Source organism: Staurois parvus, unplaced genomic scaffold (genome assembly GCF_062004578.1).
Source record: "Staurois parvus isolate SC_StPar_1 unplaced genomic scaffold, SC_StPar_1.0 ptg000019l, whole genome shotgun sequence".
Classification (NCBI taxonomy): domain Eukaryota; kingdom Metazoa; phylum Chordata; class Amphibia; order Anura; family Ranidae; genus Staurois; species Staurois parvus.
The window spans coordinates 32,796,121-32,813,514 of record NW_028317815.1 but is presented as its reverse complement, the minus strand read 5'-3'; the positions used below and the strand labels follow the sequence as shown (position 1 = coordinate 32,813,514).

The window sequence follows — 17,394 nt, the reverse complement described above, 5'->3', positions numbered from 1 at the left end:
TTAGTCAGAGCTGCACAGTTTGTTGTTATCTACGGATGCCCCTTGCCTGCATAGGCAGTTTTTTAGTAAAGGTGAACTATCCCTTTAAAGTGGAACTAAAATCTAAATGAAAAGATAGATAGTTGCCTGCCTGTCTCTGGTTTTACTCCAAGTCACTAACCCAAAGTAAAGCATGTGGCAAGCAATCTGAATTTCTGATTTGTCTGTGTGTGTGTGCCAGGTTTGTGATGGCACCTTACATATTTTTTCAATAATGTTTTCTTTTCACAGCAGTAGAAGTTGACTTCAGATGTTGAAATCTGCTAAACAGCATTTTATTTATATATTGAGTTGCATTAATTAAAGTTGATATTTTAAAATCTTGTTTTTTAAAGGATTATATTTTTTGTATAGGTAATACACAGCCTATGGATATATCTGAACATCTAACTAACTTGTTCAATTTGGTGAACAAGATGGCCAAAGACAAAAATCAAATGATCGGAAATATTGTCTCTCACACCCTGGAACTTATTTATCTCTTGATTGGAGAGGTGAGCAGATAGGAAAACAAGGTACATTATTTTGTAAAGTATGCATTGACATTCTGTACTTAAAACCTCTTTCCTATTGGCAGATATCTATACAATACATTGTGTGTGTCTGTATATGTATGTGTGTATGTATGTATGTATGTGTATATATAATCAGGCTGTAACATGTTACAACTGTACTGGCCCCTGCAAAAAAAAATGTGCATTGATTATTTTTTGTTAAAAGGTGAACTTATCCTTTTAAAGTACTCACAAACACTAAAGCCAGCCATACATGGGTCGAATTCTGAAAGAATTTTCTTTTGAAAATCCTTTCTAAGAGTTTTCGTTTGAATTTTGCACCATTATTGGGCTACAGCAATGGCTGATTTTCATGCGACCATCAAATTAAGTGATCAGGCATATTGGAAATTTTTTGGAAAACAAATGAATTTCTAATCAATGATAAGACCATGCATATGAGGTTATCCGCATCTGACCAACATGTGCACCTGTGTAATGACATTGCCTTCATTGCTCCTTGCATGCCATCACTTCTGGACTTACCAGGTGCAGCTCCTGACTATGGGATTTGTAATGTATTAAAGCTTGAAAGCACCAGTTTTTATAGTGTTCTATCAAATGTTTTTTTTCCTCTTTAATGCTAGTTAAGGTAAAAACAAAGCACTTCCTTTGTATAAGCTGCAATTTTTTAAATAAATGTTTAAATCTGTTTAAAAAAAAAAAAATACATTCAATGGAAAAGAATGAGGGATGACAGTACCACTGTTAGTATGTGGTTAACACTACAGCAGGTCCTGGTGCTGCAACAAGTTACTCAGAGGCAAGTAGATATCATCCAGTCTACAGCCAGCAAATTAATTTATCAGGAATTTAAATTCGAAGTTTCTCTACTTTAGCCTTTTACAAATCTGCTCATTTTCTATGTAAATATAACCATAAAAATTAATGAACTGTCAAATGAACAGTCTTTCTTACTGCATTCTTGCTTTATGTCTTGGAGGTAAAAGGGGCAATATAGCATATACCTTCAAGAACTGCTTAATTTTGGTAAAGTAGAGGTTAATAGCAGTATGTCATGTTAACTAACATGACTGATCATTTTTTTCCTGTTATTATTTACAGCAGGTAAAATAAGTATTGTCACCATTTTTCTAGGCAAATATACACTATATTGACAAAAGTTTTGGGACATCCCTCCAAATCATTGGATTCAGGTGTTCCAATCATCTCCATAGCCACAGGTGTATAAAATCAAGCACCTAGGCATGCAGACTGCTTCTACAAACATTTGTGAAAGAATGGGTCGCTCTCAGGAACTCAACGTGGTACCGTGATAGGTTGCCACCTTTGCAATAAGTCCATCCATGACATTTCCTTGCTACTAAATATTCCACTGTTAACTGTTAGTGGTATTATAACAAAGTGGAAGCAACTGGGAACAACAGCAACTCAGCCACGAAGTGGTTGGGCTATGTAAAATGACAAGGTGGGATTAGCGAATGCTGAAGCTCACAGTGTGCAGAAGTTGCCAACTGTCTGAAAAATCAACTAAAGACCACCAAAGTTTGTGAGGCCTTCAAATTAGCACAACAACCATGCATAGAGAGCTGCATGGAATGTGTTTCCATGGCCAAGCAGCTGCATCAAAGCCTTACATCACCAACTGCAATGCAAAGCATAGGAATGCAGTGGTGTAAAGCACACCACCACTGGACTCAAGAGCAGTGGAGACATGTTCTCTGGAGTGAAGAATCACGCTTCTCTGTCTGGCAATACGATGGACGTGTCTGGGTTTGGTGGTTGCCAGGAGAACAGTACTTGCATGACTGCATTGTGCCTAGTGTAAAGTTTGGTGGAGGGAGGATTATGGTGTGGGCTTGTTTTTCAGGGGTTTGGCTTGGCCCCTCAGTTCCAGTGAAGGGAACCCTTTGGGCGTCAGCATACCAGGACATTTTAGACAATTTCATGCTCCCAACTTTGTGGGAAGAATTTGGGGATGGCTCCTTCCTGTTCCAGCTTGACTGCACACCAGTGCACAAAGCAACGTCCATAAAGACATGGATGAGGAACTTGACTGGCCTTCACAGAGTCCTGACCTCAACTCGATCGAACACCTTTGGGATGAATTAGAGCAGAGACTGCAAGCCAGGCCTTCTCATCCGACATCAGTGCCTGACCTCACAAATGTGCTTCTGGAAGAATGGTCAAACATTCCCATAGACACACTCCTAAACCTTGTGGACAGCCTTCCCAGAAGAGTTAAAGCTGTTATAGCTGCAAAGGGAGGGCCAATTCAATAATGAACCCTACAGACTAAGCATGGGATGTCAATATAGTTCATGTGCTTGTAAAGGCAGGCGTCCCAATACTTTTGGCAATATAGTGTAGCTAGTCCCGTGTTTTGACGCTCATTTGTCACACAACAGAACACACAATTGCAAATGTGCTTGGCTCCGTGCCAAAAAAAGATAATTTAGCTAAAGGTGCTATCGGTATTGACATGACATTTTCATCACATGTCGGTAACAACCCATGCAATCCATACAATTCAGAAATTGTTAATAAAATGGAATGTATTGAACACATGGAGAAAGGGAGTTGCAAAAAGGCATGGAAAGCCAAGATACCAGCTGAAATCTGTCGGCAATTAGAGATCAATCCTGCCCCTTGTCAGTGCAAATTAATATCAGCTGGTTCAGTCTCAACTGATGGCCTATAAAAAGGTGTCTCATTACCAAGTTGGCACAAGAAACATCTCATGATTGGTAAAAGCAGAGAGCTCTCTCAAGACCTTCACAACCTTATTGTTGCAAAACATACTGATGGCATTGGTTACAGTAGGATTTCTAAACTCCTGAATGTTCCAGTTAGTACTGTTTAGGCCATAATCCAGAAGTGGAAAGAACATCAGCCACAGATAGGTGCTCCTTGCAAGATTTCTGACAGCGGAGTGAAAAGAATTATCAGAAGAGTTGTCCAAGAGTCAAGGACCACTTGTGGAGAGCTTTAGAAAGACCTGGATTTAGCAGGTACAATTGTTTCAAAGAAAAGAATAGGTAATGCACTCAACCGTCATGAACGCAAGACTCCATTTCTGAAGAAAAAGCTTGTTGAAGCGCGTTTAAAGTTTGCTGCACAGCATTTAGACAAGCCTGTGAAATACTGGGAGCGTATAGTCTGGCCAGATGAGACCAATATCGAACTCTTTGGATGCCAATATACACACCATGTTTGGAAGCCAAATGGCACTGCACATCACCCCAAAAACAACATACCAACAGTGAAGTTTGGAGGTGGGAACATCATGGTGTGGGGCTGTTTTTCAGCATGTGGTACTGGCAAACTTAATGTCATTGAAGGAAAGATCAATGGAAAAATTAACCAAGACATTCTCGATAAAACTCTGCTGCCATCTACCAGGATGATGAAGATGAAATGAGGGTGGACATTTCAGCAAGACAATGATTCCAAACACAAAGCCAAGAAAACTCTTAACTGGTTTCAAAGAGAAAATAAAGATGCTAGAATGGCCCAGCCAATCATTTGACTTGAATCCAATAGAAAATCTATGGAATGAACTAAAGATCAGAGTTCATAGAAGAGGCCCACGGAACCTTCAAGATTTGAAGACTGTTTGTGTGGAAGACTGGGCCAAAATCACCCCTGAGTAATACATGGGACTAGTTTCTCCATACAAGAGGCATCTTGAAGCTGTCTTTACCAACAAAGGAAGTAGTAAATTTTCCCTGTGTCATATCATTTTATTACACATAACTTAATTTCCTAACTTATTTGTTTTGGTTTCTTTGTATGAATGGATTGCATGAGTTATTACCGACATGCTGAACATTTCATGTCAATAGCGCCTTTAGAAAATAAATTTACCAAGAAAAATGGTGACGTGTTCAATACTTATTTTACCCGCTGAAGTTTAGGATCTGGTGGCGTTTGAAGTTGGCGATTCATATGAAAATCAATCCCAGTTTCAGTTCTGAAGGTTAAACTAGTTTTTCAGCTGTAGGATTAGCTTTATCTCATTTTAAAATCTAATAAGTAGGTTCATTATTTAAAAAACAAAACTTTAAAATCACTTTAAAGGGATAGTTCACCTTTACCAAAAACCTGCTTATGCAGATAAGGGGTGTCTGTAGATAAAAATGAACTGTGCAGCACTTACTAAAGTTGAACAATGCCCTTGCTATAGGTTTAGCTATTTGCATACTTCCTGAAGCCTGACTGAAAACTCCCAGAACGTTGCTAGCCGTTACTGTTCCCTTCCACCATCACAGGAGTGAGCTCTCAGACGCTGAGCATACAGGTTATACCGAGATCCTGGTATTATTAATGCATCAGGGGAGAGAGAGAGCATGTGAGGGGCTTTGAATCAGAGAAAGCACTCACTCCTGTGATGGTGGAGGTGAGCAGTAATGACAAGGTCTTACTTAGCAGCGTCCTAGCAATGTCCTAGGTGTATTCCACTTCCTCAGAGCTCTGAGGAAGAAGGCATGACCTTCGAAACGCGTCAGCTGTACTGAGTGATCACCCCCATGATGGGATTCGCGCTGGCCTCTTGCCTTTGAAGTCCCTGGGAGGACTTACATGCCTGTTTTTATTCGCTGTTTGTGAGTACCATTCTTTTACTAAATAAATTTGGTTACTGAGGTAATGCGCAAGGTTGGTGCGCTTCTTCTTGTTTTACTTCACAGTTCTGTTCGGGCTTCCCCAGCCTTGGTTTGGAGCTGCACGACCTTGTATGCCCGGTGGTTGTTTTGTTGGGATTTGATCTACTCACCACCGGCCTGGGTCCCGGAGCGCAGGAGAAATTGCATTTAGTCCTAGGTGTATTCCACTCAGACTTCATGAGGTGCATAAATGGCCTACACCTATAACAAGGGTATTATTCAAATTTATCAGACACAAAGTTTATTATCCAGAGACACCCCTTATCTTCATAGGTAGGTTTCTGGTAAAGGTGAACGAACTCTTTTTATGTTCTACATTAGTAAAAAAATAATAATAGGTCAGATAGTCAGCTACCCAGCCTTTTGCATGTGCCACATTTGTGATGTATTTTTCCGGTCTGTTAAATTCAGCTCATAAATATAATCGCCTAATAATAAATAACATTCTAAAACTTGTACTCCTATCTCGATTTTAATTTGTCCTGTGCAAATCCTGTCTCTTTTCTGGGCAATTTTGCAATGCATTTGCAAGACACTAAATACCTAAAGTTTAAGCAGATTCTTTTCTGGAACCAATATACAGCACCAATCAGGTTCAAATTTTTAGGACAGGGTATATCAAATTGGTGGTGGCAAAGGTAAAAAAAATCCACCTAGTAAGAACTGTTGACACATACAGTGCATCCAGAAAGTATTCACAGCGCTTAACTTTTGCCACATTTTGTATTGTTACAGCCTTATTCCAAAATGGATTAAATTCATTTTTGTTCCTCAACATTCTACAAACAATACCCCATAATGACAATGTGAAAGAAGTTTATTTTGAAATCTTTGCAATTTATTACAAATAAAAAAACAAAAAAAACTACATGTACATAAGAATTCACAGCCTTTGCCATTACACTCAAAATTGAGCTCTGGTGCATCCTGTTCCCACTGGTCATCCTTGAGATGTTTCCACAACATGATTGGAGTCCACCTGTGGTAAATTCAGTTGATTGGATATGATTAGGAAAGGCATAAAGCTGTCTATATAAGGTCCCACAACTAACAGTGCATGTCAGAGCACAAACCAAGCCATGAAGTCCAAGGAATTGTCTGTAGACCTCCGAGACAGGATTGTATCAAGGCACAGATCTGGGGAAGGGTACAGAAAATTTTCTGCAGCATTGAAGGTCCCAATGAGTACAGTGGCCTCCATCATATGTAAATGGAAGAAGTTTGGAACCACCAGGAATCTCTCTAGAGTGGGCAGCCCTGCCAAAATGAGCGATCCAGGGAGAAGGGCCTTAGCCAGGGAGGTAACCAAGCACCCAAATGTCACTCTGAAAGAGCTCCAGCGTTTCTGTATGGAGATAGGAGAACCTTCTAGAAGAACAACCATCTCTGCAGCACTCCACCAATCAGGCCTGTATGGTAGAGTGGCCAGACGGAATCCACTCCTCAGTAAAAGACAAGTGGCAGCCCACCTGGAGTTTGCCAAAAGGCACCTGAGGGACTCTCAGACCAGGAAAAACAAAACTATCTGATCTAATGAAACAAAGATTGAACTCTTTGGCCTGAATGCCAAGCGTCATGTCTGGAGGAAACCAGGCACCGCTCACCACCTGGCCAATCCCTACAGGGAAGCATGGCAGTGGCAGCATCATGCTGTGGTGATGTTTTTCAGTGGCAGGAACTGGGAGACTAGTCAGGATCAAAGGAAAGATGAATGCAGCAATGTACAGAGACATCCTTGATGAAAACCTGTTCCAGAGTGTCCTGGACCTTTAGACTGGTGCGACGGTTCATCTTTCAACAGGACAACGACCCTAAGCACACAGCCCACATAACAAAGTAGTTGCTACGGGCCAACTCTGTGAATGTCCTGGAGGGCCACAGCCAGAGCCCAGACATGAACCTGATTGACCATCTTTGGTGAGATCTGAAAATGGCTGTGCACTGACGCTCCCTTTTCAACCCGATGGAGCTTGAGAGGTACTGCAAAGAAGAATGGGAGAAGTTGCCCAAAAACAGCTGTGCCAAGCTTGTAGCATCATTCTCAAAACAACTTGAGGCTGTAATTGGTGCTAAAGGTGCGTCAACAAAGTATTGAGCAAAGGCTGTGAATACTTAAGTACATGTGGTTTTTTATTTGTAATAAATTGCAAAGATTTCAAAACAAACTGCTTTCATGTTTGTCATTATGGAGAATTGTTTGTAGAATGTTGAGGAAAAAAAAATGAATTAAATCCACTTTTGAATAAAGCTGTAACATAAAATGTGGCAAAAGTTAAGCGCTGTGAATACCTTCTGGATGCACTGTACATAAACTTTCCAGCCCTCACCACCATAACTATCCAGTACATGTAGAAGCTGTGGTTGGCAAGAAATAGAGCATGATTTCCTAGATGTATGTCAAGGTGGAACATGCCATGTTTCAATGTCGTCTGAACCTTCTTTGCTTAGCAGTTATTTATAGATCCCCCTAAGTTCAGCCCCACTGCTATCAACAGATTCATCTGTCCGTCAGCACTAAGCAAATATGTCTGCTCAAACTAAATATACTTGCAAAAAGATACTGAGGATTCATTTATGATGCAGAGTAGTAATTTTCATGCTCATAAACCCAAATCTCTCAACTCAAATTTTTATGTTTTAACCTGCTAATATAGAATTTCTACCATGCGCTTGTAAGAATTAATAGAAGCATACCATGGTTTTTTACTGCAAACTATTTGTCAGTATTGCATTTTATATCAACAGTGCAAAATCTGTAGGTAAAGACAATTATGGTCACTCAAAATATAACAAATTACCAATGTCCAACCAGGTTAAAATAAATGTAAAGTTCTCCATATACTCTGATAGTCTTCTTTAAGTCCACCAGTTCTTAGTGATCCTTAAATCTCCAATATTCCTCAAAGCAATGCATCTTCTTCTACCCTTAGTACCTCAAAATAAATAAACTAAACATAGTGCATTATCCTTAAACACAAATACAAATCGTGCGTGTGCTTCCAACTGAGTAGGAACTTGCTTGTGTAATCAACACTTCTCCATGTAGTGTGAGTAAGTGCCACGCCACACAATGAGTGATCAAACCCTGCAATCAAATCACGTGACACCTGTCAATCAATATACCTTACCAGATAGACAGGTAGTGCAGGCTTTATTACAAACTCACTCTCTTGCTCCAGGATCCTTCTGACACTGTAGAGTCAGTTATCCTTTGTATAATGTGAATCCGTGCCCCAACAAACATCAGCAAGTGATCAAATAATACGTGTGATATGATAATAAACATGACACCTGTCAACCCATATCCTTTCCAGATTGACAGGTATTGCAAGCTTTAACTCAGACCAGGTTGCTGTTCCAGGTTGTTAGTACCAAAACTCCAAAATCAGAGCTGTAAATACCCAAAATAAAAGTAAAAGATCAGTTGTCACATGATTTGATTGCACTGTTTGTTCACTCATTGTTGTGTGGTGTGGCACTTACTCACACTACATGGAGAAGTGTTGATTACACAAGCGCGTTCCTGCTCAGTTTGGATAAAAGCAGGAACCTCAATCACTGGCTATACATGTGATCACTGGTTGTGTGAACATTTGGAAGCACACGCACTATTTGTATTTGTGTTTAAGGATAATACACTATGTTTATTTATTTTGAGGTACTAAGGGTAGAAGAAGACGCATTGCTTTGGGGAATATTGGAGATTTAAGGATCACTAAGAACTGGTGGACTTAAAGAAGACTCTATCAGAGTATACGGAGAACTTTGGAAGGACTTTAAATTTATTTTAACCTGGTTGGACATTGGTTATGTGTTATATTTTGAGTGACCATAATTGCCTTTACCTACATTTGTAGCCTCTGGGGGGAGGTATTTATGCATTGGGTCCTAAGGGGTTTTTCACTTTACGTTGGGTGTGGTTTTGTTTTATATATAGTGCAAAATCTGTGTCGTGTTACTGGTTTTATACTATTCTAGGATAATATTGTTGTAAAGAAGTGTGGTAAGGTCAGAGACAACAATCCTGAATCTAACGAAGATCGTAACTCGGTGCTATGTGAAAGAAGCAGAGTGAAGAAGATCTTGGAATTCACAAATAAAATAATTAAATTAGTTACTGAAAAGGTGAGCATCTACAATATAAATGCAAGGATTGCATAATGTCTTCTTGTAGAACAAACTGTACAAAAAGTGGGATTTTCATGGGACTACTCTGGAAAAACTTAGGGTAAAGCCTTACCTTTTAGTCTTGTACAGGCTTCTCTCCTGTATGGAAAATTTTTAGTTTCATTCCACTGCACACTGAGCTTCTCACAGTGTGCATTAGAAGCTGCAGCAAGTCAAATAGATCCCACTTCATTTCCTAACTAGAGAACATCCAGCATCGTCTAATTAGTTCTTCCTAAGCTGAACTATCCCTGGTCTGCCCCTTTTATTCAGCGGATTTCAGTTATTTCAGTCATGGAGGCTCAGAATCAGTTGTGGATATTACCTAGTTTTGTTGGCTTGAAGATGCAGCCTCCCTACAAACATCCACTCCTTGAGACTGGTGCCCGCCCATCAAGGAATCCTGATATTTGCATAACTTTTCCCAAGAGCCACGTGATGGCATCTTGGGTCTAAAATAGAGTATGCAATGAAAGCTGAAATAATTTGTTTGTTGATGACAGGGGGATAGGTGGAACCAGGGGAGGCAAATTATAAACAGATTCAACTATAGGTTTTAATCACATGGTGCATAGATATTTGCAGCCTGACATTAGTGCTTGCCCTGAAATCTGTACTTTTAGATTTGTTTCCAGTATCTGAGCATAATCTCAGAATCAGCTGCAAATATACTGTACAGTGCAGTTCCTGGTCTCATGAATAAGGGGACCTGGAGATGGATAGTACCTATCCTGTTTATTCTGATACAAGAACCAGGCCAGGGAGAAAGGAGGAAGCACATTCCCAGAGCTGAACCCAGGTTTTGAATAAATGTTTTTAAATAAGCGCTCTTCAAAGAATAAAACTTCATATTTTCCTCTTGCATGTCCTTGAGTATTCTTTGCAAAAAAGTAATCAGCCCTTGATACATTCTTCTAAAATGGGAGAAAAATGTCTAGCAGTAGGAAGTGAATAATGTGATCTTTTATGTACTATACCGTATATCTACTGGTATTTACATTGGGGCATATAACAAGAAAAGCACAGTCTTTCAGTAATTCCGTAGTTCAAATCTTTGACAGTGAGTTAAGTTGTTGATTTTTATTTTAGATTACAGTAAAAACTGAAGATGCTGAAGTATATTCTACTATGGAAGAGTATTTAAAAGGTTATAGGGAGTTTTTTAAGGATGTCACAATGGACCGTGTGCATAATCAAGAAACTGTTGGTAAGACAAATTGCATTACGTTTCATCTTATAAAAACTTGATCCAGAAAACAGTTGTCTTTTGCCTTGTGGTGTGTAAAACAAGCTTTTACAAAGCGTTCAGCATGCTTTGTGCAGTTTTCCTAGTGCCTTTAAAGAAAAACTTAAGTCATTTTTTAATCCTCAGTGTAAAAATAATTCTCAAGTGTATGCTTAGTTAAAGCGGAACTAAACCCACCTATCTTTTTCAGCCAAGGAAGCTGCCATCTGAGCCCCTGTTTATGACTGTCATGGTGCTGCACATGTGATCATTTATGACACTGGCCATTTGATGGTTTGACATTTTGGTTTAGACACAAGCAAATGTGACAGTTAATAGGTGTAGAAAACCTCCTGAGCTCCTTCCCTAATCCCTACAAATCTATTATAGCTGCCAACATCCAATCATATACCTGATGATTAAATGAACGTACAGAGAAAAAATGATGTGGTGCTACTACAACTAATAAGTTCAGTAGTACATATATGTAGAAGATACCGCATAAATAACAAAATAAGTAATAATGTAAATATTATAAATATGTAATATATATACAATATGAACCTCCCAAGTGCTTCCTACAATGTGAAATATAAAACAAATATAAATCAGAAATATAAATAAAAAGTGATATAAATATTCCACACAAATGTGTGTGTGCACATAAATAGTGTTGAAAGACCAGAAATGTCCATACAAGGACTATTGTGCCCAATTGATCCTAAAAGGATCTAGAAGTGTTAGTGAACCAACCAACTAGTCCAAATGGGACTGCAGTTGCTATTGTGCTCCAAGCAAACAAATAGTGACAAACGCATAAAGCGTGAACCAGATAATGAAAAAAAAATGCATGAACAATCATGCACCAAGAAATGATCCCCTAAATCAGACAAAAAAAAATTCAAATCAATAACCGCATGCATAAAGTGCATATACTAAATCACATGCCGTGAAAAAAACAATATTCACAAAGAACAACGCATGTCATTACATAACGTAAAAATGTGTAAACACATAGATAAATGTCCAAATTGGTGTAAATCACCATACATTAAATAAAATAAATCACTCATGAAGATGGGTGATAAACTGTGTTAGGTGACAGGGGGGTATCCACAGGTGACAAATGCACGCTCACCTCGTTGCCTTGACCGACACGGGGTCAAAACACTTTTAGGATCACTACTCCTGGATCCTTCATATAAGGAAACTCCTCCAGAGCAGTCTCACTTTCCTCTTGGTAATCTCCCCCTCTCAGATAGGTTAAAGGGTGGCAGATCTCCTCTCCCTGTGATATCATATAATGCGGCCAATATGCTCATTATGAAATACAAGCAGAAGCTCCCATAGTATAATACCATTTATTAAAACAAAGTGTAGCAATCAGATTTTCCAAAAATGCAAACTCACATTTTCCTACATCTTGTATAAGGCACAGATAGGCAAAACCTTATGTTCTGGGTGTAGTTGCATGGGTGTGCAAAGATGGCGTCCAAACCGGAAGTGCGTCACCGCGTGCCTACGTGTTGCGTCACGTTGGTCACGTGACTTCCTCAGGGCACTTTATGTGGTATCTTCCACATATATGTACTATTGCACTTATTAGTTGTAGTAGCGCCACATCATTTTTTCTCTAAATGTGACAGTTACATTTCCCCGCATGCCAGGAACGTTAGGCCTTGTTCATGCCATATCCAGAGACGTCAGTTTTTCTGCATGCATTTTACATGGACAAAAAGAAAACAGTTGTTCTCTATGTGCCCTGTTTACACCACAACACTAGTATAACATGCAAATGTTTTCTGTGCAGAAATCTGCAGCATGTATGTAGCTTTCTGCGCTGAAAAATATACTGATGTGACATCAACATTGTGATGTGAACAGGCAGAAGAGAAAGTGATGACACGGTGTGATGTCTGTCTATACAAAAAAAAAAAAAAAAGTGCATGAAAACTGAAGTTAACATAAAAATGCACATGAAAACTGATGTGAAATCTGCTTGGTTTTCCATCACTTTTTATGCATGTATGGTGTGAAAAAGGTCTAAATGTTTACTTTAAATTAATGGGTTTACTTCTGCTTTAAGTATGGCTGTCATTACTTTGATATTTACACTTTCATTCAGGCTTGATGGTATACTTCTTACTATACTTCTGGTGCAGTGGCTTTCATTCACAGAAGCGGTCATTTATATAGTGCCAATAGTTTGCACAGCGTTTTACAAAGGAAGACTATACAGGTACAACACAATTCAATACAAGACAGGTAGCAGGGCCTTGCTCCAGAGAGCTTACAGTCTATTAGGGAGTGGCAAGTGGTACAAAAAGTAATAACTGTGAGGGATAAGCTGATGGTATTATTAAAAACCAGAAACAGCTGGGAAGCCATCTTGCTGCTCACCATATGCTGCCACCTACTGTCTGGCGGACTTGTCAGTAATCCCACATCCCTGTATGACCAACTAACTCTTCCCTATGCTATCCAAAACATAACCACTTGTCCTCCAGAGGATTTACCCCCATTCTGACAATTGTGCGGTCATGCAATGCTGAACATAAATTTATCTCATATTTTTTTGACAAATAGAGCTTTCTTTTGGTGGTATTTGATCACCTCTGAGTTTTTTATTTGTATATATTATAAACAAAAAAAAATGACAATTTTGAAAAAAAAAAACAATATTTTTGACTTTTTGCTATAAAACCTATCCAGTAAAAAAAATAAAAAATAAAATTTCTTCATAAATTTAAGCTAAAATGTATTCTGCTACATGTCTTTGCTAAACATAATCGCAATACATGTACATTATTTGGTTTCCTTCCGGGGCCCTCAATCTACGGCCCTCCAAAAGTATTTACCCGGCTGGGGAAAAGAAAAAAAAAAAGGCGCTGGCAAATAGCTAGGCTGCTCGCTGAGTCCTCAGCTGTGAGGACCCAGTGAGTGGCAGCTTGGTGAAGAATCACCCAGTGACTGCAGGCTGATTTTCTCTGCAGCCAGAGGATCAACAGGAGAGGAGGATGAGGAGAGTGCACCAAGCCCAGTGCGTTACAGTGTACAGTGCATTTTAATTATTGTATTGTTTGTTTTTTCCTGTTTTTTTTGCGCTACAAATAAGATATGTGCCGTGTGCATAGGGATTTGTTAATATTTTTTTCAAACCATAGTCTGGCCCCCCAACAGTGTGAAGGTCAGTGAACTGGCCCCATTTAAAAAGTCTGAGGACCCCTGGTTTACATGCAAGTTAGAGTGTCTACAAATGGCGGTATATATACTGGAATTTTTATTTTTTAATTTTTTTTCATAGTAATGGCAGCAATCAGTGACTTATTGCGGGACTGCGGCGGGCATTCAGACACTGGGTGGGAACTGACTAACTGCCACTGACATCCCCAGTGACCTTTCTACAGTGATCAGTGCTAATAAAAAGCACTATCACTGTACTAATGACACTGGGCAGAAAGGGGTTAACATCTCGGGTGATCAAAGGGTTAACAGTGTGCTATGTTGTGTTTAACTATGTAAACATGCTGCTTTGTATTGCTCTGCTGTGCAGAGCAATATAAAGCAGCTTATTCATGCTGACAGGGGAGAGATCTGTGTTGTTTACACACAGACCTCTCCCCTGTCAGCTCTGCCAACGATCACCGAGTCCCTACCGAGAATCGGCGGTTGACATGCCAAGGAGCCAAAAGCGGCGTGGGTAGGGAGCACGCATGTGCCCCCTACCCGGAAATGCAAATCACGTATATATACTTCTGCTGTAGGGCAGTTGGGTAGCTTTTGAAACTAAGCTCTAAAAGGGAAGTCCTGCTTTAAGGACTGGTCCCCCGCTCCCCGTTTAAGGATGGGCACCTTTGGGGAACAGGTACCAAAAATAGACAGGTAGCCGCTCCCATTTCTGCTGCGATCACCTTGGCGATCGGAAGCAGAAGTTGTCCTCCCTCCCCGTAGTCTTCTTGGACACATGAAAGGTCCCAGAAGACTATGGGACCATTCATAAAGCGCAGTGCTACTTGAGTATGCACAGTGAGCATCTGGCTGTGAAGCTGCAAGCTGTCACTGCCGGGTGCCCACAATAAAGATTCTGGCACCAGGAACACAGGGCTGCCAGTGAAACTGGCTGCGCGGGGAACACCATGGGATCGAGGGACAGGTGAGTGTACGTTTTTTAAAAGTCAGCAACTACAGTTTTTGTAGCTCCTGACTCTTATTTATTTATTTTATTTTCACTGGAACTCCTCTTTTAAAATAATTTTTTAGCTGGAATTGCACTTAAAAAATTCCAACTTTACATACAAATTCAACTTAAGAACCTATTTTGTTCGTAACTCAGGGATTGCCTGTATTGAGGCAAGATTGGTGATATAGTTGGGACAAAGTTGTACATGGCTCTGTATGATATTCGTTTTTTTAGTTTTATTTGTTGGTCAACTGGAAGCCAGTGGAGGGATTGGTATAAAATATATATGTGATTAACAGTAGCAGAATATCCTGTGACATAAAACATTTTAACTCCCACCATTTTTTGTAGGGGTCTCCGCTAACAGAAAATATCAAATGTTTTGGCGTTTTAAAATTGAGTTTTGATGCAAGAAAAAAAATGGCCATTTTAGTATGGGTTCACAAAATTAGAGAATGAAACCAAAATGGTTAAAAATGCTATTCAGGCAACACACATAAACCTGCCAGCAAAAGTTAATAAATGCAAACTATTTTTTGGAGTTTGAACAGAAGATGGTTTTTACTAAAAATGTGGAGTTATACTTGTGACATTACAAACTTTAAACACACAAGACCTCTGTATTTAAAAAGCTGAGCAGCTGAACATTTGCTTACATCTATTTTATGCATGGAATATTTATATTGATTTTCTTTTAATAGGTAAATCTGTCATCCAGAATCGTCTTAATGAATCAACCACCAGTGTCATCGGCTTGAATTCTGTTAAAAAAGAGAATGTAAACCATCAGTCTGATATTGATCCAAAAATTCCAGCACAGACTAAAATCAGTAAAAGAAAGAGTAAGCCTATGAGAATCATATCTAATGAATTTGCTTCACGTAAAAGGAAGTATCTCACAGAGCCAACTATTTATTCTGTAAAGCAGCAAGACACAATTAAAGGGCATGCTCTTGTGAATGACTGTGGCCAGGAAAGCAGTCCTATTCAAAGAGATGATACTCCTGTTGCAACAGAGGATTTCCAGCTTGGAAAGGAGGATAGGGGTATGAATGGAGAATTGGAAGGGACAGATATTACTGAAACCATAAAAAAGGATGACCATAAGCTGGCCTACTCTGAACATTCTGAAGCTTGCCAGTCAGAACCTATTGTACACTCGGTAAGAGAAAAGACACATGAATGCACTATATGTGGCAAATATTTTGCCAAAAAATCCCATCTTCAGTCTCATAGGCGAGTTCACTCTGGAATAAGACCATTTGCCTGTCTGGACTGTGGAAAGCGCTTTACCAGTAACTCTACTCTTGTGGACCACCAGAGGATTCATACAGGAGAAAAGCCATTTGTCTGTTCAGAATGTGGAAGGAGCTTTACCAAGAACTCTAACCTCATTGATCATCAGCGTACTCACACAGGAGAAAGGCCTTTTGCCTGTACAGCCTGTGGGAAATGCTTTGCTAGGAGCTCCAACCTAGTAGAGCATCATAAGACTCACACAGGAGAAAAGTCCTTTGTGTGCTCTGAATGTGGGAAAGGCTTTTCCAGAAGCTCAACTCTTGCAGAGCACCAGAAGACGCACACAAGAGGAGAGACCTATATCTGCTCAGAATGTGGCCAGTGCTTCACTAAGAACTCCAGTCTTATTAGACACCAGAGTATTCACACTGGTCAGAAGCCATATATATGTACAGTATGTGGAAAAGGATTCTCTAGTAGCTCCAATCTGGTGAGACATCATATCACACATACAGGAGAAAAACCATTTGAATGCCCTATATGTGGCAGGACTTTTAACCAGAACTCCAATCTTATTTCCCACCAGAAAACACACAGAGTCAAGACTTTTGAAGTAAAATAATCCTCCGTACATTTATTTTACTGGTGAAACACATGAACTGGAAATTATGTGGTCTATCAAGATACATTTTTATTATATTTAACGTGCATTTGAATAAAGAGAGCTGACTGAAACAAACTCAGTCACTGGTTCTTTTTTTTTGTTTTGTTTTTTTTGTTTTTTTTTAATTTCTTAAGGAAAAGAATTGCAGGCTTGTGTTGAATTTTTTTAATTTTAAGCTTTGCAACAATCTGACACTTCCAGAAGTGTCAGATCCTATTAAATTCTGGCTTCCTCTACTGATATGTTAGGCTGCCTGCAAGACCTCCTGCTGATACTGACAGCAGGAGTGGTTTGCAGACATCATTAATGAAAGTCTTGTTATTATGCAGACCTAACATCTCTAGGGAGTCTCTCTGGAGCTGTCAGGGCTGTGCGAAAACAAGCTCACCTCTCCCAAAATGGGGGCAGCAATGACAAGAAAATCTCCTACTGTCATTATCAGTGCTGTGCTGGGGGCTGCAGCAACATGAGTTTCTCTGGGGTTGTGTAAGTGGGGTGCCACTGTCAACTTCAGAGAGACTTAGGAGCCTTCTGTATGCAGTAGTGGCCTTGGCTTGCAACAAACCACTGATGCTGTGAGCTGAAGAACAGGCTACCCAGGCATTGGTTTTGTTGTCTTCGGCTCCGCACAAAGTGCTGATGTGCAACAGGAGCCATGTACAGTCAGCTGCAATGAAAGCATGGTTATTCTTACAGCCCTG

General features: G+C 39.7%; 1 protein-coding gene across 1 annotated transcript in view; it reads left to right on the top strand.

Moving 5' to 3' along the window:
• LOC149472995 (uncharacterized) overlaps positions 1–16,768 on the top strand; it is a 35,718-nt gene extending 18,950 nt beyond the window's left edge. The window contains exons 7-10 of the mRNA XM_089686343.1: positions 394–533; positions 9,197–9,343; positions 10,475–10,592; positions 15,492–16,768. Coding sequence (XP_089542469.1) covers positions 394–533; positions 9,197–9,343; positions 10,475–10,592; positions 15,492–16,651 — 1,565 coding nt within the window. The 3' untranslated portion in view covers positions 16,652–16,768. The remainder of the gene's footprint in view (positions 1–393; positions 534–9,196; positions 9,344–10,474; positions 10,593–15,491) is intronic.
• The last annotated feature ends 626 nt before the right edge of the window (positions 16,769–17,394 follow it).